At 41.0% G+C, this 27528-nt stretch overlaps 1 protein-coding gene across 4 annotated transcripts; it reads right to left on the bottom strand.

Moving 5' to 3' along the window:
- Positions 1 to 2962: 2962 nt before the first annotated feature.
- On the bottom strand, positions 2963 to 16721 carry si:dkey-24p1.1 (uncharacterized protein LOC556718 homolog). 4 transcript variants are annotated; one of them, XM_048161673.1, is made up of 17 exons: positions 16487 to 16721; positions 15606 to 15653; positions 15097 to 15510; positions 13962 to 14285; positions 13597 to 13851; positions 13226 to 13492; positions 12706 to 12969; positions 12328 to 12600; positions 11900 to 12160; positions 11017 to 11268; positions 5790 to 5877; positions 4585 to 4693; positions 4311 to 4441; positions 4174 to 4231; positions 3955 to 4065; positions 3740 to 3791; positions 2963 to 3587 (listed from the first exon to the last, which is right to left on the bottom strand). In XM_048161673.1, exons 2-16 carry the CDS (start codon positions 15637 to 15639, stop codon positions 3783 to 3785), a joined length of 2850 nt encoding a protein of 949 aa, XP_048017630.1. In that variant the 5' UTR covers positions 15640 to 15653; positions 16487 to 16721; the 3' UTR covers positions 2963 to 3587; positions 3740 to 3782. The 4 variants fall into 4 exon arrangements, with proteins under 4 accessions (XP_048017630.1, XP_048017631.1, XP_048017629.1 ...); XM_048161674.1 differs by having other exon boundaries at positions 4681 to 4693; positions 15606 to 15656; XM_048161672.1 differs by having other exon boundaries at positions 15606 to 15656.
- Between the last annotated feature and the right edge of the window lie 10807 nt (positions 16722 to 27528).

Genomic DNA, 27528 nt, shown 5'->3' on the forward strand with positions numbered 1-27528 from the left:
TTTTCTTATTGTGTGTATATATTGCTAGTTATTTCAGTTGTGTTGAATGTGTATTAGCACGCTGTTTCCTTTAATTCACATTATATGCGTTTGTTTTATTTACTTATCAAATATTTAATCTGTATTAGATTCGTTTTGCCTCGCCTCATCTTCTACATCTGCCTGTATCTTTTGTCCAAAATTGGAATATTACCTAAAACATTTGCGATAAAGCACGTTTTTCATCCAGCGAGGTAAAGAGAACCTTATCGTCACTTCCCGACAAACTGGCTGACAAACTGTTGGTCTTTTTTCATATATAATATTTTAATTGTGAACACACAGACAAAATGCAATAAATGTATTTGTACCCACATCAATTGAGTGTTTTTTTTTTTTATTATTCTTGATTTAAGAATTTTTAGATATTTGTACTTGAAATAAGACAAAAATACTCAGTAAGAAAAATCATTTTTGCAGTGTGAATGAGTGAATGAATGAGTATTTTAACATTGCTTTAAAAAGGGGAGGACACCAAAAGAAACTCTGGGTTTACCGAAGAAAACCTGCTCCAGACAAAGTTAGATTCACAGAGTAAATGACCATAGTAAGTGACTCTGAGTATAAGTTATCTCCCTTTCAGAAGCGGCTTGACTTACCTTGCATTCTCGGATTTGACATACCTCCCATTCTGAAACAGACAACCCAGAGTTTCTCTCATTTCAGGGTTAACATACTCAGAGTTTTCACTTAACCTCCTTTCTGAAATGGGCCCCAGGTCATTGTGTAGGTGTGGTTAGACCTTCAAGTGTCGTGGCAAATTCGATGTCTCTGTGTCTCTTCAGTTCTGGTCTCGAAGAAAAAACTCAGAGTCGAAGTTCCAGGTCCCAGGAGTTTAACTTTATTGACAAGCAACAAAGTGAGATGCCAGCTCCACATCTAAATCTCTCTAGCCAGGGCACAGTTTTGATACATTTTTCTTATCTGTTACAGTGTGAGATCCACCCCTACAGTTACAGTTTCCATGATCTCATTTACAGGTGCTCTCCCCCCTTTCTCTTCTTGGAGTCTCCCAAGTACTCCCCAGCATTTTTTACCACAGTCACTTCACCAATTAAACTGCAGGTGTTGCTTATGCAAGAGATAATTCTCTTTGTAAGGGTGACCGACTGCCAACTAGTCTACATCTTTTGACTTTATCTCTCATGGGCCTTCTGCCAATTGATGGTCAACCCTTTCCCCATGGGCCAAATGAAACATTGTATCAAACCAGTCAATACTCCCCAGAGACAAGAAGCCTTCACATGACACCCTTAATATAATAATGTTCTTATTCATTTCACAACAACCTGTAGTCTGGTGGAAAATTACCAACAAAATATGCTTAGTGGCCAAGTTAACTTCTCAGACACATCTGTCCCTTGCAGTCACATAGGCCAAGAGGCCTCAAAACACTTATAGCTTTTATAGTAAGCAAACTAATTCTATAATTGTTTTCTATAGGATGGATAAAATACTCCATCACAAGCTCCACCCATTACATCCAGAGAGTGGGAGTTGGATGACAAGCTCCACCCATTGGCTCTATAGTGAGCAGCTTCTCAATATATATGTCAGAAATGCACTGCTGTGCCTGAAGGAGGAGCTCTTCTTAATATTGTATATTTTTTTAAAACTTGTTGCACTGGGGCACTTGCTGCAGGGTCTAAATCAGTGGTCTCAAACTGCCGGCCCGTGGGCCATTTACGGCCCGCAACTGATCTCAAAAATAAAACATATCCTAATCCGGCCCGCTAAATTATTATTATTCTCTAGTTGCTACCTGTCTGATATGCAAAGAAAAAGTCGCCGTTCTATGGGGGCAATCACATATCGCGTCGCATAAGCGGCCGCGCCACTTTCTCCTTCTTTCCAGTGCGCTTTCGCTCCAGTGGCGTCTGTCGTTGCTATGCAACCATGAGCCGCGCTCTCAACCGCGTTGCTCCTATTATGAGCGCGCTTGCCTAAATTACAGTAAAAGCACTTGACTTTAAGTCACGAGCGCTGATTTAAACCACCGAAATGCATCCGATGCAACCATTAAACGTTGCCGATGCTCAAAAAGCATCTTGGACAAATGGGGCTCAGCTGTGTGAGCAGAAGCGCTGCCAGGTGTCTGTCAAGAAACAGAAGAGTGTACAAATGTATTCAGGGATTGTATTTGTTCAGTACAGTGTTGTTCAGTGCAAGATTTTAATGTTATTTAAGCTAACATAAAGTAAGGGAAAATACTTCCACCAAATGTTAAAAACTAATAATGTATGTAAAAATGAGAGATTTTTATTTTTTGGCAAAATAAAGTTGATATAGCTCTAGTATTTTGTTTATTTCTGACCCCTCCACGCCACAAGTGTTGCTTTTGTTCCTAAATTACTAATTTTTTTATTCCATGCACCTTGTTGGATGTGAAAAGTTGCACCAGACTATTGCAATTAATAGTATTATATTAGTAGTATTATATTAGTAATAGTATTATAAAATTATATTACATTCTGTAACAATGAGAGAGACACTGCTGTTTACATTTAGTATGGTAAATAAAATATTTATAGTATGGGTATAAAAATATTTTAGTAGGCCTAATGAAATTTGAAGTACATGAGAAATAATGCAAAGGAAAGCAAATTTTCTGAAATGTTGCGCTTTCTTGCGCTTGAATGTTAATATGGCCCTCCTATTAGGTGTCAATCACAGAAACGCCTGGTCTAAATTATTATTATAGCAACTGATATTGTTATTTTATTTCTTTAAATATCAAAAAAAAAAAGTACATTTCACTAAAGCAATAATGTATTTGCATGATGTTTAATGTCAAATGTATCACACTGCAGAACAATTATTCTTCTCATGAAATAAGTATTTTATGAACACACAGTTTTATGCTACCAGTTAAATGTTCTCAGCATGGCTAAAGTTCAGCAATTCAGTAAATGATAAGCATGAGTTTTTCATTGGCAAATACATATGTTTAATTAAAATACATAGCTATATTGTTACATTTCACACTATTTAGTGAAACAATATTCACACAACACCTAAATCAGTTTTCCATGCAAGCACCACTGAAATAATCACACAAATATATGGCACAATGATACAAAGGAGTAGTATCTTTAAGCATATTTCAGAATATTTCAATATTATATTAATGCAATGGTAAATCACACTGAAAAATAAAAGAGTGGAGTGAAAGAGGAGTGGAAGGCATTCTTATCACTCTCATAGAATCATAATTTGTATACCGTTATCTTAATTAAAACTTTCAAATAACATAGACTAATACTAATTGTAATACAGATTAAGGTTTTAATACTTCATTTGAAAACTGTTTATGTTTTTATGGCTGAATATTCAGTTCTTTCCTCATCATCAGAGCTTGAACTGCCAAGATGGCTCCTCTGGTTATTTTTGGGTTCTTTAACAGCTGGTTTGGCAGAACAAGACACAGTGGTGTAATTCACTTCATCTTCTTCACTGGTATCAGATTCCCAGTCTATATTGTTGACTGGAAGTCTTGAGGCACATGCAGAAGAAACATTCTCATAATCGTTATGTTCTGATTGGGAATTCTAGGAAGAGGAAGAAATAATAAAACAAAATGTTCTCAATATACATTAAACAGTTGTATAAATATACTCCATACACTTTTTGGTTTATGTTTACTGTTCATATTGTTGGTATAAAGTAATAGAAGATAAAATTTTATATTCTCATGGCTTACCTTTGGCTTATTTTTTGACACCATGGCATAGACTGCTGAATCTTCAGGTGCTCTAAAAACACAATCATACATTTAACAGGAGCAGCATTCTAAAATATTAGTATCAAAAAGCATTTTTATGCTCATCTCACTATGAATATAAAGATGGAAATGTGTTATTTAATTTGTGGGAGTGAGATTACTTCTGATTTTTACATATTCCCCATCTGCTTTACCTTTTTGCCTTCATTTTGTTCCTTGAAATCAAGAGTGACATAATTTAAGGTAGATGTATATAAGTCATTGTCCATATATCCAGGTTTTTGTGGTTTTGGGGAACGTTTTCCCTGTAAGAACAAAAAGATAGCTTTCTAAGCATGAAAATGTCAGTTGTTTGTAATATTAATGTTTCAAAGATATCCTGATGCATTTAAAGTAAAAAAACATTCTCTCACCTGTTTCATTGGTGGCAGTGTAATGGCAGAATACACAGTGTGGATATTAGATTTCGTCCTTAAGAGGAAAAAAAAAAAGAATAATTAACTTCATGACAAAAAGTGAGCACAGTCTCCATCATTTCTGCAGCTGTTACCTTGGATTGAGGTCCTGTGCTTGTGTAGGATCTTGGGAATGGGGTGTTTGATGTGATTGATTAACGCTTCCATGAACTGGATCAGGAATGTCTTCCATTGACAGATTCTCCCGGGTGTTGTTTTGTGATCCCTGAGAGTTAAAATATTCCAAACAGAATAGGCTTTATTTCTTATTAAGCAAACAGACACTATTTTACTTTTTTAAAGCCATGCATATTAAAGTGAGCTCAAGGAAGTAAACCCAGGTACTGAAACAAACAGAAGTAAAATAACCAATAAAAGTAAGTTTGCCACTGTAGAAGAGCGTGACAGGAATACTGGGAAAAAACACAGTGGATAATCTGCTCCACTTTGCTGATCTAGTCTTGCCTTGTTGATAGTCCTGCAAAATAATGAGCACAATGATTGAAATATGATGACTGGAAGAAGGAAAAAGACAAACCAAAATCAACATCTAAAAGGACCTCTACTATGCAGATAAATTTGAATGATGCAAGCTTAATGACTATTTTTTTTACTTAACCCTCTACAGCACAGCGTTGCCCTCAGGCAACGGAAAGTTTTCTTAAGCCCTATGTTTAGAAAATATTTCTTTAAATTATATCAACCAATTAGAAAGGTCAAGAAAGTACCAAATAACAGTTCAGTAAGGTGTTGGAGTCAATATCAAGCACCATTTAAAGGTGGGACATCCTGTTCTGACACATGGTCACAGGAGCACATGGTGTGAGAAGAAGGCAATATTATTTGCTTTAGTAATCTTATTTAAAACGACATGAACTGTACATAAAAAATATGTGTGTGTGTTTGAAGGTGTAGAGAAGCCTTTTGTCAGGTTTTATGAAGTTTTTTTTATTTTGCATGTTCAGAAATTCAGTTTTTCTTTTCGTTGCCTCAGGGCAACGTTGTGCGATAAGAGGTACTTTTTGAGGAGGTTTTAGACAGTACCTCTCATTGGCAACAATGTATTATAGGAAGGGAAGATGCAAGGTTCCTGGGTGTGCAGGAACACCCAAAGTGATGTGCAAAAATTGTAACATACACCACTATGTCACAGCAGAGATGAACTGCTTTTTGAAGTTTCGTACGGAGTGAAATCTTATCACATGAAGTACATTATATTGCATAGCACACTACATGATACAGACCTATGCATGTATCAAATTCAATACATCAATGTCTTTCAAGTGTTTTTCCCTTTTTACTTAATGATTTCTTGAATTTTTTTTAAAAAAAAATTGATTTTGATGATGATTTTCTCTATGACTCTGTACCATTGTCGCACAACGTTGCCCTGAGGCAACGAAAAATCAATAATCAATTTAATCAATAAATTTTTTTTAATCAATAAAATGTTCCCAAAAGAACCAAAAAATTATGTGGAATATTTTTTTTTCATGTGCCATCAACATGTGTGCAGTAGAGGGTTAAGTAATTTAAAGAAAATTAAAGAAAAGAAAAGAAATAGGTATGTATACCTGCGTATCAGAAAGATGACCACAGCAATGAGAATCAACAGGAGAATGATAGGTAAAATGATCTGGTAGAGCACCTTAACAGGGTTACCTAAAATGCAAGAGGTTTGAGAAAAGATCATGATCACATCATTTTTAAAACTCAGCCCTGACCATGACTTAATCTAACCATAACATATAACCCAGTTAAACTATTAAAGTAGTCCAAAATATTGCAGCATTTGGCATTAACCATGCATTTACGATTGTCTCATTGAATTCTTTACTTAACATTTACTATTAGAATAGTATGCAGAAAAATACCCTACTGCCTGAAGGATATCATTAAAATAACTGTCTCCAGATATCACAGCGATCTCTGTGACTACCCTATCTGTACACTGTAAAATAAAAAGTTTCTCAGTCAGATTAATGTTTAGCCGATCAGAAGGCTTGTGTACGAAATGCCAAAGCTGCCGAAATAATAAACAAATAAATACATAAGTAAACATACAAAGAAATGTAAATTAAATAAACAAATAAATATAATAATAAATATACAAAGAAATGTAAAAAATATATATGTATTTATGTTCACTTTTATTTATTTCCACTTTATTTTCTTTTTTATTTATTTGTCTGTATGGTAAATTGGGGGGTGGGGGGAGTTTTACCTCAGACAGCAATTGAGCTTAGAGTGGCAAGGGCAAAGCTTTGAGGCCACAGTGACACCTTGTGGTGTGACCAAACAAAATGCGGACACCTCTTTGCATGCCCCTTTCCTCTAATTAGTCATCCATCCTGTCCTCTTAACCCTTTCGCACGCAAGTTTTAAATATTCTGGCTGACCCCCCAGCGTGAGTTTTTTAAGGCGACCGTTATTTAGAACTTATCGCTTTATGGTTTCCATGGTGACGCGTCATTGCTTGTTACGTGACACACCGCAGTGCTGTATGACTGATGATATGCTTTTATTTAATTGTTCCTTGTTTATTCAAAATATTAAAAAATTTGTTAACTATAGCATGAAATATCTAATATTCCGATTGCCAAATATGTGCAAGTGGATGTGTTTTGCTGTTTAATCAGCTTTATAATGATCGCGTTAGTTGAGCCATATGAGCGATGGGCGCCGCTATGTTAGTTTGCGCCGCACAGAGAATCGGATCTGTTGGATTTACAACCCGTGAATTCATCCACTTCTCCCGAAATACATGAAACTAAGTGAGTCAGTGAACTAGGGAAGAATAGAGTAAGCTTTAAAGTTACTTTCACAATGTGTATCTGATATGAATAAAACGTGTCGTCTAATTATAATGGAAAGGGTTGTTATTCCCGCTTATATAGACATCATTGTGTATTTTACAAACTCTAAATATATTGTTTTGTTAGTACTCATGTGTATTTAAATGTCTGAAACCTAAAATAAACATCATTTGGTTAAAAACACTGCATATATGTAATATATGAAAAGCGCTGCGCGTGTCCGTCTCTGGTTTAGCGCCAGCCAAAGCGCGAACGCACATTTGAATTTGAACGTTCTAATCACACCGGTGTGATCGTACGCGTTAAAGGGTTAACCAACACAATATGCGGCAACCACAAGCTTACAATTGTCACGCCATGTTGTAACTGCAAATAATGAGATGGCAACTCATGACACTCTACCCAGAGCTGTTCACGTCCTCAGACTCTGATTTATGTGTTTCTATGTCAATGCTATCAATGCCAAAATTAATCTACGGCAGTCAGCGTAGTACAACTAGAGCTCTGTAAGTTCGTTATGTTCATTATTATTGTAATGTTATGTGCTTTGAGACATGAGGTAATTTAACACTGTCTCTTTGTGATGCGTTCATGTGTTTTGAAGGAGGCGTGGCTTTGGAGAGTGCTCTGAAGGGAGGGTGGGATCTTATGTTTTCAAAGCTAGCTTGCTAGCCTCTCTGAAATTGCCTACCCTACCTTTAATGCTTTAAGACAAAATTCAGTACTTATTAATAAATAATGTACAGACAAGCAGAAGAGACCATATTGTAGGCTCATCTGCTTTCCTGTACATAGAAGGCCTATCTTATTAGCACACTGTATACTGAATTCAGTACTTCAGAATCACCATCTTAGTACATTACACCACGTTAAGCATTTGCTATGGTTTTCTATGCGAGGAAAATGTTTAACATGCAATCGAGCTTGTAACATTCATATTCTGGGCTCTTGTGCTTGATTGTACATAATATTCTTTTTTAATAAGTTGTGTACTGAATTTGGTCTTGTATACTGTCTTAATGCATGTGTTTGTTATCAGATCTTATTTAAAAAATGCGATTTCTGTTCATGTGTGCCAAGACATTTAAGAAATCCCAACTGGATTTTTTTTTTTTTTTTTTTTTAACGGCCATGTCCAGGATAATGAGTACATATAGTCACCATATATACATAAAGTTATGGTGATATTAAATGATTTAAACCTTGATATAGGAATTTGTCCACATTGCCTATCTTAAAGGTCCCGTTCTTCGTGATCCCATGTTTCAAACTTTAGTTAGTGTGTAATGTTGTTGTTAGAGTATAAATAAAATCTGTAAAATTTTAAAGCTCAAAGTTCAATGCCAAGCGAGATATTTTATTTAACAGAAGTCGCCTACATCGAATGGCAAGTTTGGACTACATCCCTCTACTTCATTCTTTAATGACGTCACTAAAACAGTTTTTTGACTAACCTCCGCCCACAGGAATACACAAGAGTTGCGTTTGTAGAGTGTGTTTGTCGCCATGTCGTCGAAACGCTGTTATTTTCATCCCGCAGTCCAATCACCGGGTCTGATTCCCGCTTAAATTGATAGGGTAAAATTAAAGACATGTTTACAATAACACTGAGCGCTTGCATCTCCACGTTATGGTAAGAGGCGTGACCTTTCTGGGCAAGATGCGCTAAACTGCTGTCGAATCACAACACAGGAACCGCTGTGAACCAATCAGAACTCGTTACGTACTTCTGAAGGAGGGACTTCATAGAACAAGGAAGTCATCAGCCCGTTTTTATGACAGTGGAAACAGCAGTATACAGATAAGTAAATTATGTGAAAAATACTGTGTTTTTTTACACGCGAAACATGAACACATGTTATATTGCACACTATAAACACAATCAAAGCTTCAAAAAAACACGAAAAACGGGACCTTTAAAGTCATTCATTCCCTGTGTGACTTGCAAAGGCATGTTTGCACACCTCTTGCATTTCTTTTAGTCACACCACAAGGTGTCACTAGCTGCTTTTCCACTGTCGGGCCAGTGCGAGCCAGGGCTAACAATGTGCCGGGCAGGCCCAATAGCCTCGGACCTCTAGCACCGAGGCCAAAATCAATCTGTCTTTCCACTCTCCGGCCAGTAGCACCGCAGCACTACCCTAAAACCGGCCTTAACACACCTCCATAGAACAACCCTACCATTTCACCAGTTGACTGAAAAGCTAGCTAGATCGCAAAATGAGCATGACAGAAGTGAACGTTTGCGCTTTAAGATTCCAGCATCGATATTTGACCAATGTTTTACAATAAGAAACGTTACCGAGACAGTAAATTATTGATTTGTGTCAGGAGTGCACATCAATCATGCTGAATCAAACTCGTATTTACCATTTCACATAAAAAATAGAACACATACCTATTCAGTTGTACCTGCACAGGAATGCACAAAACAACTCCATTAAGGCTTTTAAGTCCAAAGGTTTACACATTTAGAAAGAATATTGATAAAATATCATATGTTTATGTCACATTTCTGTAGAAGGATTGAGCATTTCTATTAATTATCCACAAAATTAAAAGTCTCACTATACTGTATCCTTTCAGACAGAGCAACAGAGGGCGCTCATGAGCAGCAAACAGGAGTTATGAGTTATATGTTAAAGGTGCTACAGAGGATGTTTTGTTTTATACATTTTTGCAATATTACTGGAAACTGTCTTTACTAACTGATAAAAGACTATTTATTAGGTGCACTGAAAGGAATAATATTAATATACATCATCTGTGCACAAGGTAGGGCCTTCAAAACATCAGCCAATCATTTACGCGATCATTGTGTAAACGATTGGCCCTCTGGCTTGTCAATCACTGCCATTATGTTCCTTGTGAGAGACGTGCATGCGCCAGTAACTTTCCACACTCCACAGGCGCCGCATGCAATGTTTTTGTCAGGAGACAGGAGTAACAACTGCAGATTATGAGTTACCTGCGGTGAGTCCGACATAATGAATCCACTAACACGACACAGCGAATGCCGGTGGTAAACAAACACTTGTGTTCCAATACTCCTGCACGAGTTTTGGGAGGCGTTCCCTCGAAATGAGCTGTGAAGGAGGGGGGTTGTTCTTACGCATGCGCTCATTTAAAAAACTCACTAACAGTCTTTGGTTTCTCAGTCTTCGAACACATCCTCTGTAGCACCTTTAAATGGAGTATATTATGCCATTTATGACATATGCGGATGCATTAGTTGGATGCACAGAGAAGAGAGAGATGAAACATAAAACCACATAAATACGCAATTATAACCATATATGATCTACCATCTACCTTCTTCAAGCAGACTCTTGAATTTTCCATAAACATATGTGTATTTATTATTGCAGTTGTTAGCATAGGTAGCCTTTAGCATCACATTTAAATATATTTTTTGCAGCATATGATGATCAGAATCCCCATCGGATCACAATAAGAAGTTATTGCACTTGCTAGCGTCTGAAAGTCAGTTTTGAGCTGAAAATTGTCTGTTGTTTTAGTAGTGCTTTATAAATAAATAAACTAAACTAATTGTCTTAGCTTGATATGACAACATTGGAAATGAGCAGCGGTGTTGACGCTCTCCTCTCCTGTTGTAAACTCCACCTTTGTTCATGACCACACCTAAAGCCCCAGTTGGGCATCTTTGGATCAAGGTATTTGGTCCAATCCCTGTCCGTTGGCCCTGAGGAGACCAAAAAATGCAACTGGACCTAGCGTGCATTAGCTCACTCGCTTTTGGCCTGGGAGCAATGTTTGTGAAAAATTAAATAAGGAAGAAGCGAGGGGAGAAGGTTTTCATTGCTGAAGGGAGATGAGTGCTATAAAACAGATTCCTTTTCTTCAGGACAGGTGTAGTGAAGTTGTAGTGAAGTCTAGCGGGAGTTTTAGATAATCTTCTATTTGATTTAGCTGCTCTAGTCGTTAACACTTTATTTATTTTGTAAATGTAGAATTTCATACTCACTGACAAATAACTCGATGTGTTTGGACCGTGATTTTCCGATACTATTGGCTGCTGTACAGTAATACGTTCCTGGGTTCTGAGGTTGAACTGTGAAGTTCTGCTGGTCTGACAGGACGGTGGTGTTGTCCTCCTCTCTGTACCATTTATAGTCAGTTGCAGCAGGATACGCATCTGCACTACAGGACAGATAGACTGGAAGCTCCCAGTTCCACTCAGCTGTCATGTTATGGACAATATTTATGTTTGGAGTATCTGTAGAAAACAGCCAATGAGACAGGATCCTTCATAAGCAACATTTATGTGATAAAGCTTGATTGCAAAACATTCATTATGTGATTTATTGTTATTATTGAATGTCATTGCAAACAACAAATTTGGACAGTGTATAATATCAATCCATTCATGTAACTATCATGGCAAACTCTTTCATTTATGGAAGATTGTTTTTGCCATAAGAAAAAGTTATTAATTGTGAGTTATAAAGTCAGAATTGTGAGATATAAACTAGATATCGTAAGAAAGAATTGGACTTTATAACTCACAATTGCAAGTTTATATCTCACAATTCGAAGAAAAAAAGTCTCGCACTTCTGACCTTTTTCTCGCAATTGAGAGTTTATATCCCGCGATTCTTAGAAAAATGTAGAATTGTGAGATGTAAACTTGCAATTGTGAGGAAAAAATGTCAGAACTGTGATTTTTTTTTTTTAAATCGCAATCTTTTAATTTTTTATTCCATGGTGGAAACGATCTTCCATATTCATTAGACTACTTAAACTAATCGAAAAACATTGGACTGTCTTTAACCTTTTAGAAAAGTCAAAGAAGCCGTTTTGCTTGTAAACTTATGTGTGTCTAATAACTAGTAGGAAAAAGTACTCACGCTTCACCCTGATGTCTACTGGTTGAGATATTTTTTCTCCAATGGAATTTTTCACAATGCAGACGAACTGACCAGAGTCAGAGATACTCAGAGAACGAAAGTGTAGTTTCTGTTCATGTCCAACTGTCTCTAATTGTCCATTGAAGCTTTTCTTCCACTCAAAAGAGGACACAGGTTTGGAGCGAGCCTCACATGTAAGAGTCAGCTCACTCCCAAATGTCTGTTCTCCTTTAGAACTTACAGTCACATTTTTAGGAGCATCTACAAACATGTGATATATAAGAAGATGAAATCCAAGAAATTATTTTAGTTGAAGTCTTATTGATCAGTTTGGTTTCTTTCAAGCAAATTAAAACATCTAATGTTCCTCAAGTCCTTGAAATATCTTAAATAATTAGATATTTTAATTTTGATGGATTATTACTTACGCAACACAGTTAGCACTTGTTGATGAGTTTCTAGATTGCCTTCTGAATTCTCTGCTTTGCACTTGTACATTCCTGCATCTGACTCAGTTACGTTCAAGTACACAGTTAACATGTTTTCAGATTCAGTGATGTTTTGAATATTTATGAGATCATACCGAGGTCCTGTCACTGTGAGCGTTGACTTAGGAAAGCTTTGAACAGTGCAGATAATGGAGAATACTTCAAACTCTCTCACTTCACTCTTCATAATCAAACTGGGATTAGATGGAGGATCTGCAGAGTTCATGGAGACGTGAGAAGAACAGACAAAATGATTTGGATGTGTGACAGGTGAAATTATTCAATTTGACTTCAGATTTTAGAACGAAACAGACTTACAAAGCACATCAACATTAATGGCGTGTGATCTTGTTCCAATGGTGTTGGTAGCATTACATGTGTACTTCCCTGCATGCTGAATGGTCACATTGGCAATGTTTAACTGTCCAGTTGGAGATGATAATCGGAAATAAGACAGTCCAGGTGTGTGCTCCCATGTGTACTGTACTGGCTCAGGGTTGGCATCAGCCGAGCATGTCAAAATCAGTGTGGAGTTCACTTTTACTGGGTGGTTGCCTTGTATATTGATGTTTCGTGGTGAATCTGTTTAAAAACATGCTTTAGAAAACTTACATCGCACGCTGTAATATACATGCAGGTTTTGGTTGAAATATCATTATAATTGATTTATGTGAAGCGACTCAGCATCTAATTAAAATTACGTTTTGCAAAAACGTTCCAAACGAGCAATACTACAACAATAATCACAGCTTCATTGGGAAACACTTACTATAGTTTGATTTTATACTTAACAGATATTTAAGCATGTTTTTAGTAAAATGAAAATGACAATACTTACACTTAATAGATACCAAGATTTCATTTGACTTCTCTGATTTTATACCATTATCAGCCCAGCAATGGTAAGATCCTCTATCATCTGCTGTAACGTTACTGATGGTTAATATCTTGCTGGTTTGTTGTTGTATCTCAGTGTTTTTGTACCATGTAAACTGTTTGACCTCTGGGTTACTTTCTTTAACTGAACACTCAAGTTCCAATTTGTCTCCCTCTTTGAGATCTTCCACTCTGACCGGAGGTTTCACTGTGACATCTTTTGGACCATCTGAAGGCACAGGAAATGCATTTTGATTACAAGAAATAATTAATTTTATTTGATTCATTGGGGTTGGTTTTTCTTTATCTGTTTACATAAAACATAAAACTCACATTTCACATCAATTCTAATGATATTTGATTTCATTTCTCCATGCTTGTTTTTAGCTTCACAATAATAGTTTCCCCTGTCTTCTGGTTTCACATCATTTAGTTCAAGGTCAGACTTTTGAGACTTTTCTATTTTCTCCTCTTTAAACCATGAGAAGGTGGGATTAGGGTGACCTCTGCTGGTACAGGAGAGAGTGACAGACTCTCCCTCCTTCACGTCCTCTGAGCTCACTTTTGCGGTTGTCTCTTTAGGTGCATCTGGAGAAGAGAAAGAGATGAAGTGGACAGCTGGAGTGAACAATGCTCAGTCAGTTAATGTGACAGTAAATTACAGTGTTTGTTTATAGACACATGAAGTACACACTCACATTCCACAGACAGAGTGATATTTCTGATCTGGCCGCTGTCCTGATCTTGGGCTGGACGACAAGACAGAATCCTTTTGTCATCCTCCCATGTCACATTGAGTTTCAGTTTGGTTACTTTTCTGCCATCTTCCTCTTTAGTCTTTATGATCATATCAGTTAATGAGGAGGACATCCATTCATGCGTTTGTCCTGCGTTTGTATAGATGAGCCACTCAGGATGATCCAAACAGGAAGCTAATGTGGAACAGTTAACAGTAAATTCTTCTGACTCCTTGAGTGGATTCTTTAGCTCTGGTGGTTCAACGTACACTTTACAAGGGTTTTCTGAAATAAAGAGTAGAATATGGAGTGAAAACAGGTGATCCTGAACCTTTCTCCAACAAAGATATATTATTAAAGGGGATTGTTCACCAAATCATTAAAATTAATCACTTGCTCACCCTCAAGTTGCTCAAAACCCATGTTTTTTTCTTTCAGCAGAACAAATAAAGAGCTCCAAAGATGACGAAAATTAAAAATGTATGCACATTATTCTTCTGAAGCCATGTTTGTAAACTGAAATTTAAGTCATTAATCACTGATAATTTCCTCTGCCGTAGTTCTCATTTGTGTGATTAAAAAAACGTGCTTATTCAGAATTTGAAACACACGAAAGCCAGTGTTTGGCATCCCACATAACAGGGAATGTTCTCAGAGCTTTGGCTAACATGTTGGCTAAGGTTCTCTTAAAGTTAAGAACAAACGTTCTTCGATTGACGTTAACAGAAAATTCATTCAAAGTTCTCTGGTCTTTAATAAAATTCTCAAAATATTAGTGCAAAAACATTATTTATACATGATTCAAGTTTTAGTTGAACATTCGTCATTTGTTAAATGTTACTACTTGCTTTTAGTATGTTTAGAGAACATTCAAGTCACGTTCCCATAATGTTTGTAAAATTATAAAATCGATTGTTCCCTTAACTTTCGCATAACCAAGAATTTTTTTTTTTAAATATTACAAAACCTGGATATTTGGAATGTTTAGAGAGCATGCCGAAATAACTTTTTCTTAACCTAATGGGAACATTAACAAGAAAACAACATTCAAGGAAACAAAAAAAATGAGTCCCATATTCAATACATCACTGCTCACCTGTTACTGTGAGATTCGTAGCTTTACTCATGTACTTATTGTCTCCTGAACCAAGAAATCTAAAGCTGTAGTTCCCACTGTCTGTTGTTTGTAGATCAGTGATTCTTAAATCACATTGTATCCATTTGTTTTTTTCTGTCTTTGATGTTTTATTAGTGATGTATTCCACTCTGTTGCCTCTGTATTCTGGTGATGTGGGGCGTTCATCTGTGTTACTGTATACAATAGTCCCATTAAACAATTTTGTTTTCTCATCAAACTGGGGATCTTTAAACCACAGTAGTTTCAATTTATCCTCTTTGTAGAAGTAAACACAGGGGATGGTCACACTTGACCGTTCCTTAATTATTTTTGTTTCTTCAGGCACTGTTATTAGGATTTTCGGTGAGCCAGTGAAGGAGCTTGTAGGAATAACTGCAGGAAAAACAACATCAGTATGTATACCGAAGAATTAGGACAATCCTTTACAAAAATCAACATTTTCAGCATATAATCCAGACAATACACACCAAACAGAAGCAGAAGAATCCCTTCAGGAAACATCTTTCTGTCTGCTGCTACTGAAATAAAGACATTTATATTATTATGTTGAGCACCAGTGTCTTCAGAACAAACTCTGAAAACACATTTGCTGCTTGTCGTTGAGTGTGTGGGTGAATGTGTGTTTTGGTGGTCACAGCTGTGAATGAGTCAGACTGTTTCTCCTTTCTTTTTTGATCGTCCTTGTGGAACAGATGCCTGTAAATGTCATTTTGATAACATCCAATTTGTTAATTTCTTTAGTTAACTGTTTTTTTGTGTTCTTTGTGTATTATTGATTTTATTACCTTATTTTTTTACCCTGCATTTACAGTAGTAAATAAATATACTTCTAATATTCTATTACAACTTGATTTCATTAAAAATGTTCACACTGTAATGACACAATCACATACCAAAAGGTTTAGATTGAAGAAGTGCTTGTCATGCATGAGCTTTTCAGTTTAAAAGATTGTGTTATTTCTTGAATCATCTTAAAACAATCTGTTTATGTTTTTAATTTGTGTAATCTTTTTTTCTAACTTGAGAATTTTGTATTATTGGTTGATTTCATGCTGGTGTAACTGATGTATTTGTCATGTTTTGATGATGTTTTGTACAGTAGCTGTGGTTTGGGTGTGGGAGAGAGTGTGAACGTTTTGTTTGCTTTGTTTAAAGTGTATGTTTTGTAAAGTTGTCCCATTTGTATGTGTTGTAAAATGTTGTATTGGTGTTTTTATGACCCCCCTCAAAAATGAAATGTTATATCTCAGGTGGCTATCCTTTCTATTAACTTAAATTCAAATTTAATCGGACAACTAATTGTTTTACTACAATGAAAAATAATGAAAGCCAAAGAAAATTCTCTTACCTTCAAATTGTATCCGTTGTTCTCAATGGGCAGCTCAACAACTTTCAAACCGAGAAACAAAAGGAGAACTTCACCCATGAGTATTTCTAACTTGTTATATTTGCATAGTTAAACATTCAGACATAAAAGAAATGGGCAAAAAACACATATTCTTGGTAGAGATAAAGAGATATGTTAATTCTGTCATCTGAGCGTGAAGCTCACTTCCTGTGGCTGTGGGTAGTTCTGTGTCGAAACTAATCAGAAAATAAAACCCCCTGTAATGTAGGTGTACAACATGCTGCTAGATTAGCAAACTAATGGTGCAGCATGGAAAGTAAATGTGAGAATCATTCAGGTTGTATTTATGACCATATATGAGATGATCAAATCAAATTCATAATTTTCTGAATGACCAAACCACATCTAACAGCTCTGTGTTGAATGAGGCCTAAATATTGTTTCTAAGGTATAGATTTATAGTGTTGTTCAATAGCTATGTTTCCACTCCATTCATATTTATATAGCATGTTAATTTTGACATTTAATACATTGTTAAAATGAAAACTTGTAGTTAATGCAGTGTGAACGAAGATTAATGAATAAATAATAAATGATGTAAAAAAAAAAATAAAAGAAAAAAAGATCATTAAGAACCTTTGAAATAAATGAAATAATCTGGCCAAAATTATACCGTATCTACTTTAGCTGTGCGTTTCCACCACAGCTAAAAACATTCGTCAACCAATTTGAATTAAGCATTCAAAAGCCTCTTGGGGAAAATGGTGATGCGAAATTATTTGAATGAGCTTTGGCCTTTACTCCTTTAGAATGCTTAGTTAAAGGTACACTGTGTAACTTTATATATATATATATATATATATATATATATATATATATATATATATATATATATAAATCCTTCTTTCAAACCATGTTTTTGTCTTACCCTGATTCACCAAGGTAAGCCTATCTGTCATGATGAATTTTAAGGGAAATTGCGTGTTATCCACCCATGCATATCTGTAAAACAGAGATAAAACTGCAACCCCCATGGGGAATCTCCAGTTGTAAAAAACATGAAATAACCAATGGAACAGTGTCTACAATAAAAAGTATATTGTATTCAGTGCAGGAATTAAACATGCTAGCACATGTCTATTGTTGTTAAAGGTGCCGAAGAACATGTTTTTAAAAGATTTAATATATAAGTCTAAGGTGTCCCCTGAATGTGTCTGTGAAGTTTCAGCTCAAAATACCCCATAGTTTTTTTTTTTATTAATTTTTTTAACTGCCTATTTTGGGACATCATTATAAATGCGGCGATTCAGGGTGTGCGGCCCCTTTAATTCTCGTGCTCCACGCCCCAAGAGCTCACGCTTGCCTTAAACAACATAAAAAAAGTTCACACAGCTAATATAACCCTCAAAATGGATCTTTACAAAGTGTTCGTCATGCAGCATGTCTAATCGCGTAAGTACAGTGTTTATTTGGATGTTTACATTTGATTCTGAATGAGTTTGATGGTGCTCCGTGGCTAAAGCTAACATTACACACTGTTGGAGAGATTTATACAAAATGAAGTTGTGTTTATGAATTATACAGACTGCAAGTGTTTAAAAAATGAAAATAACGACAGTCTTGTCTCCGTGAATACAGTAAGAAACGATGGTAACTTTAACCACATTTAACAGTACATTAGCAACATGCTAACAAAACATTTAGAAAGACAATTTACAAATATCACTAAAAATATCATGATATCATGGATCATGTCAGTTATTATTGCTCCATCTGCCATTTTTCGCTATTGTCCTTGCTTGCTTACCTAGTCTGATGATTCAGCTGTGCACAGATCCAGACGTTAATACTGGCTGCCCTTGTCTAATGCTTTGAACATGAGCTGGCATATGCAAATATTGGGGGCGTAGTCCCCGACTGTTACGTAACAGTCGATGTTATTTTGAGATTCGCCTGTTTTTCTATGTACTGAACTCTTGTTGTTCAACTATGCCGAGGTAAATTCAATTTTTGAATCTAGGGCACCTTTAATAAAGGCAATAATCGCCCTATACCAAATGGCACACTTCATGTGCACTTGTGGACTTACAATGGCCGTCGCGTATGCCATTCCAAACCAGTAAGACTTTTGTTCATCTTCGGAAAACAAATTAAGATCTTTTTGATAAAATCCATGAGCTTTCTGGCCCTACAATAGACATTATAGACTGCAACATTATTACCACTTTTAAGGCCCAGAAAGGTACTAAAGACATCGTTAAAATCGTACTCGGTTACTAACGTAACCTCGGTTCCCTGAGATACGGAACGAGTACTGCGTATGGGGAAAAGTCTCCCTTTTTCCCCGTCACTGAAGCCTTTTTCAATAACGCAGTGTAACTGCATCGTCATTGGTTCACTCATGAGAAGTTGTTGAACCAATGACGGCACGGCATAGCTGCGCGCCCTATGGCGAGAAAGCGCGCGAATTTTCCCGCCGAAAGGGGCGGGGTTGAGTGCTATATAAGCGGGCGTTTCGCCATAGGAATTCAGGCCATATCGACTGAAGCGACGACCCTGAAGCCGCAGCCTCGTGGCACGGCAAGAAACGCAGTACTCGTTCCGTATCTCAGGGAACCGAGGTTACGTTAGTAACCGAGTACGTTCCCTTTCGATACTTCACTCGTACTGCGTATGGGGAACGAATTCAACCGCGCCGTGCCACGGAAGGGAACGACTGGACATGTTTGGGACACCTAGAAGGGGTCCACGAAACTAAGAGAGGGCCGAAGCCGTCGAACCCTAGTTACACTACAAGAGGAGATCACTCCTAAACCGGTTGAGGCGGAGCTCGAAGAGGCCGCTGCATCAGACCGATAGGACCCGAGCTTGCAAAGCCGGAACGTCCAACTGGTAAAACCTGACAAAGGTGGACGGCGAGGACCAGCCGGCCGCCTCACAGATGTCTTTGATAGAAACTCCACTGGACCAGGCCCAAGAAGAGGCCATACTCCTAGTGGAGTGAGCTCTAACTCCTATGGGGCATTCCGAGCCCATGGAGGAGTAACAGAGAGCTATGGCGTCGACAATCCAACGCGAGAGACGTTGCTTTGAGACCGGAGACCCTTTGGTGCGGCCGCCAAAGCAAACAAAGAGTTGATCTGATAGCCGAAAAGGCTGCGATCGCTCTACATAAGTTCTCAATGCCCTAACAGGGCAGAGCAACCCCAACTCTTGCTCTTCTGACGAGACAGGGAGCGCAGAGAGGGAGATGACCTGTGCTCTGAACGGGGTCGAGAGCACCTTGGGGACGTAGCCATGCCTGGGTTTCAATACGACTTTAGAGTCGTTGGGTCCAAACTCAAGGCAAGCAGGGCTCACAGAGAGGGCCTGCAGATCGCCGACACGTTTAACCGATGCTAGAGCCAGTAGCAGCGCGGTCTTAAGTGTCAGGGGCTTGAGGTCAGCTGAGCACAGCGGCTCAAAGGGACGCCCTTTGAGAGCCCTAAGGACCATAGATAGGTCCCAGGTGGGAACAGTGAGGGGGCGAGGAGGATTCAATCGCCTAGCACCCCTCAAGAAACGCACCACTAGGCCGTTTTTTCCTACCGATTGGCCAGCGATAGGAGAGTGAAACGCTGCGATGGCTGCTACGTAAACCTTGAGCGTTGAAGGAGCTCGTCCTGCATTCAAACGCTCTTGGAGAAAGGACAGTATCTGAGATACGTCACACTCTACTGGATCTATGTTGCGTGCAGAGCACCAGTCAACAAAGATCGACCATTTCTGGGCGTAGAGACGTCTCGTAGACGGAGCTCTCGCCTGAGAGATGGTGTTCAACACGTCCCCGGGGAGGCTGACCGGCTCCCATCGAGGGACCATAGGTGCAGAGCCCAAAGTTCTGGCTGTGGGTGCCAAATTGTCCTGTTCGCCTGAGAGAGAAGGTCCCGTCTCAGGGGAATGGGCCACGGGGCTCTCGTGGAGAGCCTGAACAGCTCCGAGGACCAAATCTGGCTCCTCCAGAGCGGGGCCACCAGGAGGACTCTGTGCTTGTCTTCCTTGATTCGTCTGATAACCTGAGGGATCAGAGCGATCGGGGGGAATGCGTAGAGAAGGGAGCTGGGCCAATGGTGGGCCAGCGCGTCGTCCTTCCTCGAGAAATAAGTTGGGCAATGAGAGTTGTCTTCTGAGGCGAAGAGGTCGACCTCTGCCTTCCCGAAGAATTCCCATATTGTGAGAACCGTCTGGGGGTGGAGCGTCCACTCGTCTGAGGGAACATTGCCCCGGGACAACATATCTGCACCCAGATTGGTTTTCCCAGGAATGTGTGTCGCCCTGAGCGACAGAAATCTGGGTAGAGCCCATTCCAGTAGGCGCTTCGCCAGTGCGCATAAGCGGCTGGACGAAAGACCTCCCTGGTGATTTATGTACGACACCACCGTCATGCTGTCCGATTGGACTAGGACGTGGCGACCCGTCAGGTGAGCCTGAAAGAAGTGAAGGGCACGTATCACTGCCAGCATCTCTAGGCAGTTGATATGGAGATGGCTCTCTTCGTGTGACCACGAGCCGAAGGCCGGTCTGCCCTCGCAAAGAGCGCCCCAACCCGAGTTGGATGCGTCCGTCGAGAGCACCGTCCTTCGCGACGCCGCCTGAAGGGGTACACCACGCTTGAACCACTCGGGGTTCAACCAGGGCTTCAGGGCTGATAGACAGGCCTGATTGACCTTGAGACAGAAGCGGCCGTGCCGCCAGGCGTGGGGGGGACCCGAAACTTCAGCCAGTACTGCAGAGGCCGCATCCGAAGAAGGCCGAGCTGAAGAACTGGAGAGGCGGAAGCCATCAGCCCTAATAGCCTCTGGAAGGACTTCAGAGGAAGGTAGGCTTTGTTTGTGATGGAAGCCGCGAGCTGCTGAATGGCCAGAGCGCGCTCTGGCGAGACTACTGCCGTCATGCGGACAGAGTCGAAAACCGCTCCCAGGAACGAGATGCGTTGGCTGGGAAGCAGCGAGCTCTTGGATAGGTTGACCCTGAGTCCCAGGCATTCTAGATGGCTGAGGAGCACGGATCTGTGAAGTTCTAGCTCTGCTCGCGAGTGGGCCAGAATGAGCCAATCGTCGAGATAGTTCAGAACACGGATTCCCATCTGTCTGAGCGGGGAAAGAGCCGCATTCATGCACTTGGTAAAAGTGCGAGGAGCCAGGGACAGCCCGAAGGGCAGGACCGTGTATTGGTAAGCCACACCCTCGAAGGCGAATCTCAAGAACCGCCTGTGGTGGGGGGCTATCTGAATGTGAAAGTAAGCATCTTTCAGGTCCAGTGAGCAGAACCAGTCCTCGTGACAAATTTGTGCGAGGATCTGCTTCAGCGTCAGCATCTTGAACTTCCGTCTCATGAGGGAGCGGTTCAAGATCCTGAGGTCTAGGATGGGTCTGAGACCGCCGTCTTTCTTGGGGACCAGAAAGTAACGGCTGTAAAAGCCCGACTCGCTCTCTGGAGGAGAAACTATTTCTATAGCCCCTTTCTTGAGCAGCGCCAAGACTTCGGTTCGGAGAACGTGAGCGCTGTCCGAATTCACCGAAGTCTGAAGCACCCCGCCGAAGCGTGGGGGTCTTCGGGCGAACTGGAGCGAGTAGCCCTGACTTATGATCCCTAGGATCCACTCTGACAGCCCGGGGATGGCACGCCAAGCCTCGACCCGGGCGGCAAGAGGTTGAATAACATCGGCTGACAGCCCGCCTGAGGGGGGGCTGTGCACCGAGGGGAGTGGAAGAGGAAATTTGCCCTTTATTAGAGAAGGTAAAAATGTGTTCGCCGTGAAAACGGCGGTTTGAGTGGACGCAACATTTGTGGGCCCATCTGTAACACTGAGCATTATTCCCGCGCCCGGATGTAAACGAGGCGGAGGGGAAACTGCACAAAGGAGCTTTGGGGTGGTCCGGCCGCAGCGAGACATTCCCCCGTCCTCTTCCTTCTTGGATCAGGATGACTTGGGCGTCACAGGGTCCAGCGCAATCTTGGGCCGGGGTCCCTGGCGTCTCGGGAAGGAGCGTCTGGCAGAGCGCGAGCGGTGGCGTTGCTCCTTTGGCGGTGCTGCCTGGGAGGCAGAGGGGGTAGGCTTGCTCTGCTGAGCCGGCGCAGGCCTGGGTCGGCTTGAAGCAGATGCGGAGCTGGAGCGTTTTGGCAGGAAGTGTCTCATGGCCTGAGACGACTTCTGCGCTGCGGTGAATCGCTCGGTGAGACCCTCTACTGATGTCCCAAAGAGACCGGAAGGCGAGACAGGGGCGTCTAAAAAGGCCATCTTATCTGCATCCTTGATCTCGGTCAAGTTGAGCCATAAGTGGCACTCTAAAACCACCAGGCTGGCCATGGACCTTCCAATGGCCTGGGCTGTGGCCTTCGTGGCTCGCAGGGCTAAGTCAGTGGCGCTGCGGAGGTCCCTGAAGGCGGGTGCATCAAAGCCGGACTCGTCCATAGAGCGGAGAAGCTTGGCTTGAAACACTTGGAAGATGGCCATAGTGTGGAGCGCCGAGGCAGCTTGGCCAGCTGAGGCGTAGGCTCGCGAAGCCAGGGTGGAGGTAGTTCTGCAGGGCTTCGAAGGAAGGGCTCTCTTAGATTTCCAGCCCACGGCCGTGGGAGGACAGAGGTGAGCTGCCACTGCTTCATCCAGGGGTGGCGGGTGCTCGTAACCCTTTTCTTCAGCGCCGTCTACAGTGGTGAGGGCTGAACGGTGCGTGGTGTGCAGGCGGGCAGAGTAAGGAGCGCGCCATGACTTGGTCAGCTCTTCGTGTACCTCGGGGAAGAACGGGGCAGCACGTTGACGAGGGGCCTGGCGTCTTCCCGGCAGGAACCACTCATCTAGACGGCTTCGAGACGGCTCTTCCGGCGGAGCCCAATCCAGGTCCAGTTCCTCCACAGCTTTTGAGAGGACGCGGAGAAGTTCGGCGTCCATACCCGAGCCGTGTTCGATGGGCTCCAGCGGAGGTGGGGGGGCGGGGTCGTCCAACTCGCCAACCCAGCCTTCTGCTTCAGAAGCCGCGAGAGACATGGACTCATCCAGCGGCTCTTCGTCGGATCCACCAAATGAGACGAGGTCACTTGCATGTGCTGAGGGACGCTGCTCAGGGTGGGAGAACCTGACGGGCGACTGCTCTCTGGTGGGAGAGGGCGAGGCACGCGGGGGCTGGGCCGACGTGAGCTCGCTCATCTCCGGGCGCTGAGTCGCTCTACCCCGCTGTCTCTTCCTCGCAGGCTCGCGGCGGGAAGGGGACGGGAGGGCGCGAGCGGCGGGACTGCTTCCGGCAAAGAAAGCAACCCGCGAGCGCAGAGAGGCCAGACTCATGCACTCGCAGTGCGGGCATGAAGTGTCGGTGAGCGCGGCTTCCGCATGGGGCTTACCCAGGCATCCAACGCACTCATCGTGTCCATCGTTGTCCTGCAGAGGGGCTCTGCAGGTGTCACAGAAGTGACGCGGCATTTGTAACAACGCCGGCGCCGTGAAAACGGCGATTGGGGGCTCTTTATGAGCGGCGAGGACCGCGGAAGCTCTTTTAGAGCGGACGAATCCGCTAGGAAAAATGCTCTTAGAGCGGTAATAAACGCTCTCAGAGGGGGCGCCGGATGGTGGCAGGAGACGGCTGAGACGGCGGCCGGAACAGGAAGCAGGCGGCGGGCGTCTTGAAGACGGCGCTCGGGGCAGTAGTCCACGAGGGCGCCGGCGCTGTGGAAGTCCGCCGGCTCAGCTGGGTCCGCTGCGGGGCCTCTTCAACGGCGGCGAGAGCTGCTTAGTCCAGGCGGCGAGCTTCTTCGGCTTCAGCACGGAGATCAGCGAAGAGATGTGTAGTCGTCGCTGAAAGAGAAAGGACTGAATTCCTATGGCGAAACGCCCGCTTATATAGCACTCAACCCCGCCCCTTTCGGCGGGAAAATTCGCGCGCTTTCTCGCCATAGGGCGCGCAGCTATGCCGCGCCGTCATTGGTTCAACAACTTCTCATGAGTGAACCAATGACGATGCAGTTACACTGCGTTATTGAAAAAGGCTTCAGTGACGGGGAAAAAGGGAGACTTTTCCCCATACGCAGTACGAGTGAAGTATCGAAAGGGAACCATGTGACTACAGTGGTTAAACCTTAATGTTATGAAGCGACAAGAATACTTTTTGTGCACAAAAAACAAACAAAACGCCAACTCAGTATTGGCTGACGCTGTTCACGTGGGCAGCATGACACATGTGTGTGATGCTGATGCAGGAGCCGGCCAATACTGAGTGTTTAGTACATGAACTGCACAGGAGACTGACATGGAAGAAAATAAATTGTTGAATGAATTCATTATTTTTGTTTGTTTTTTGCGCACAAAAAGTATTCTCGTCGCTTCATAACTGTCATGATCACCATCTGTTCCTGTCAGTTCCCAGTCCACATTTCCCACAATCCTCCCTGCCAGTCACATGTTCACTCTACACCAATCACCTGTTGCCACATACAGCTTAGCACACTACCTGGACTATAAAGGACACTCACACTCAGACTACCTCTTTGCGAAGTCTTGATTCACATTGTGTACAATTCTGAGCGCTTATATCCTGTTTGCCTGTCTGTTGTTACTGTTCCTGCCTGTCACCCGTTATCGACCCGTTCCTGCCTGTCCTGACCATTGCCTTGTCTGCTGTTCTGTGAATGATATCTGCCTGTCCTGATCAACTGCCTGTATCTTGACCACGATTCTGCCTGTCCCTTGCTGTTCCTGTTTGCTCCCGTTTGACCCTGCCTGTACGACCACGCTCACTTTAATAAAGCTTTGCAAATGGATCTCTGCCTGAATCCAGCTTTGTTACAATAACATTAAGATTGAACCACTGCAGTCACATGGACTATTTTATGTCTTTATTACCTTTCTGGTACTCTTTTTGCCTAGATAAAGTACAAAGAATAAATATAATTCATACAATTGGAGGGATAGAAATCAGCACAAAAAACATAGTATAACAGACGTATTACTATCTTCTGCGATCTGCGATCATGTAAAAGTTGGAGGAAGGGACCCCAGACCATGGAAAAATTAAGAGACTTTGCTTCATTAAGTCGTATTTTTTCAAGGTTTAAGACAGACACCATCTCAGCCAGCCATTTCTGAAAACATGGGGAAGCAGTGGCTTTCCAATCTCTTAATATAATTCTCTTGGCAACAACCATACCCAGCATCAATGCTAGCTGCAAATAATGAGGTAAAGAGGACACTGTATCAGAGTAGCCAAAGATGGCCAAATTCCATTTCAGGAGGAAGAGTCTGATCATATGCCACTGAGTATCAAGAGAAAATATCTTGCCAGTAATTCTGGAGTTTCAGGCAAAACCAAAAAGAATGAGATAAGGTTCCCTCTGCACCCTGACATCGATCACACAAAGGAGACACAGTTGATTAGATCTTATGGAGTTTGGTTTTGGAATAGTGCAGTCTGTGTACAATTTTAAACTGAATTAATTGAAGTCTTGCATTGATGGAACAGCTATGTATTCTTTTCAAGATTTCAGACCAGAGGTTGACAGATAAGTTGACACCAGCCTCCTTTTCCCAGGCTACCCTAAGATAATCAGAAGATGTACTCAACTGCGAAGAGAACAGGGAAACAAATAGTGAAACCATATGCCTCGAGTCTGGTGCTCTTCGCACTAGATTATAGTAACAGTGCTCTTCCTGCTGAATCCTGTAATCAGAGAAAGCCTGCCGAACATAATGCCGAATCTGCAAGTAATGAAAAAAATGAGAATGAGAAAGATGAAATCTACTAAGAAGGTGATCAAAAGAGGAAAAGTGACCGTCTTTGTACAGCTCGTTAAATGTAGAAAGACCTTTATTATTCCAAATTTGGAAGATTCTATAAGTCAAAGAAGGTATAAAATTATGATTCTCACATATGGGAGAGTAAAGAGAGGGCTGTGTGATACCAAGAAATTTCTTAATTTGTTTTAATATCCTTAATGAGCTATGCACTACAAAATTTTTAGCAATGTTCTTTAAAGGAACACTCAAATTGGATAATAGTAAAGCAGGAAGAGAGCTCTTAATTACAGAATGAGATTCCATGTGAATCCAGCTAGGGGTATCCACTGCACTCTGATCAAAACAGGGTGAGCCATAATTCCAATACATCAAAGCCCTTACGTTCGCTGCCCAATAATAATGTTGAAAAACTGGCATTGCCAATCTACCCAGCGCTTTAGATTTTTCTAAATGTACCTTAGAGATACGATGTGCCTTAAAACCCCAAATAAAAGAAAAAATTATAGAGTCTATATTTTTTAAAAAAAGATTTTTTGAGATAAATAGGCAGATTCTGAAACAAATATAAAAACCTTGGGAGGGCCACCATTTTTATAGCATTAATACGGCCAATCAATGATAATGGCAAGATTCTCCATTTTTCAATGGTGGATTTAAGGCTCTTTATTGCAGCCACAAAATTAAGCTTAAATGTGTATTTTGGATCTGTTGGAATTGCCAATCCTAAATAAGTAAAATAATCACAAATAATTTTAAAAGGGAGGGACTCTAAAAAATTATTAGGAAAATTACTGCCAAGAGGAACAAAAATGTTTTTCTTCCAGTTAATTGAATACCTGGAAAAAGAACCAAAATGACTTATCAAATCCATTAAGGGGGCAAAGAATCAACAGCATCATTTAAAAATAAAAGTAAATCATCTGCATATAAGGAGAGTCTGGTCTCTACAGACCCAATTGTAATGCCACTAATAGAAGAATGGTGCCGAATGCTTATGGCCAGTGGCTTCAGTGCCAGATTGAATAATAAGGAACTAAGGCAACAACCCTGCCTTGTCCTACGATAAAGAGGAACATAGACCGATTTGTCCAGATTGGTAAGTATGGCGGATTTTGGGTTTGCATAAAGCATCTCAATGAATGCACAAAAATTTTTACCAAACCCAAACTTATCTAGCACTGAATATAGATATCGCCATTTGATCTGATCAAAGGCCTTCTCGGCATCAAGTGAAATAATGGCAGCCTTAGACCTCTGAGAGCCTACACTATACATAACA

Source organism: Megalobrama amblycephala, linkage group LG16 (genome assembly GCF_018812025.1).
Source record: "Megalobrama amblycephala isolate DHTTF-2021 linkage group LG16, ASM1881202v1, whole genome shotgun sequence".
Lineage (NCBI taxonomy): Eukaryota > Metazoa > Chordata > Actinopteri > Cypriniformes > Xenocyprididae > Megalobrama > Megalobrama amblycephala.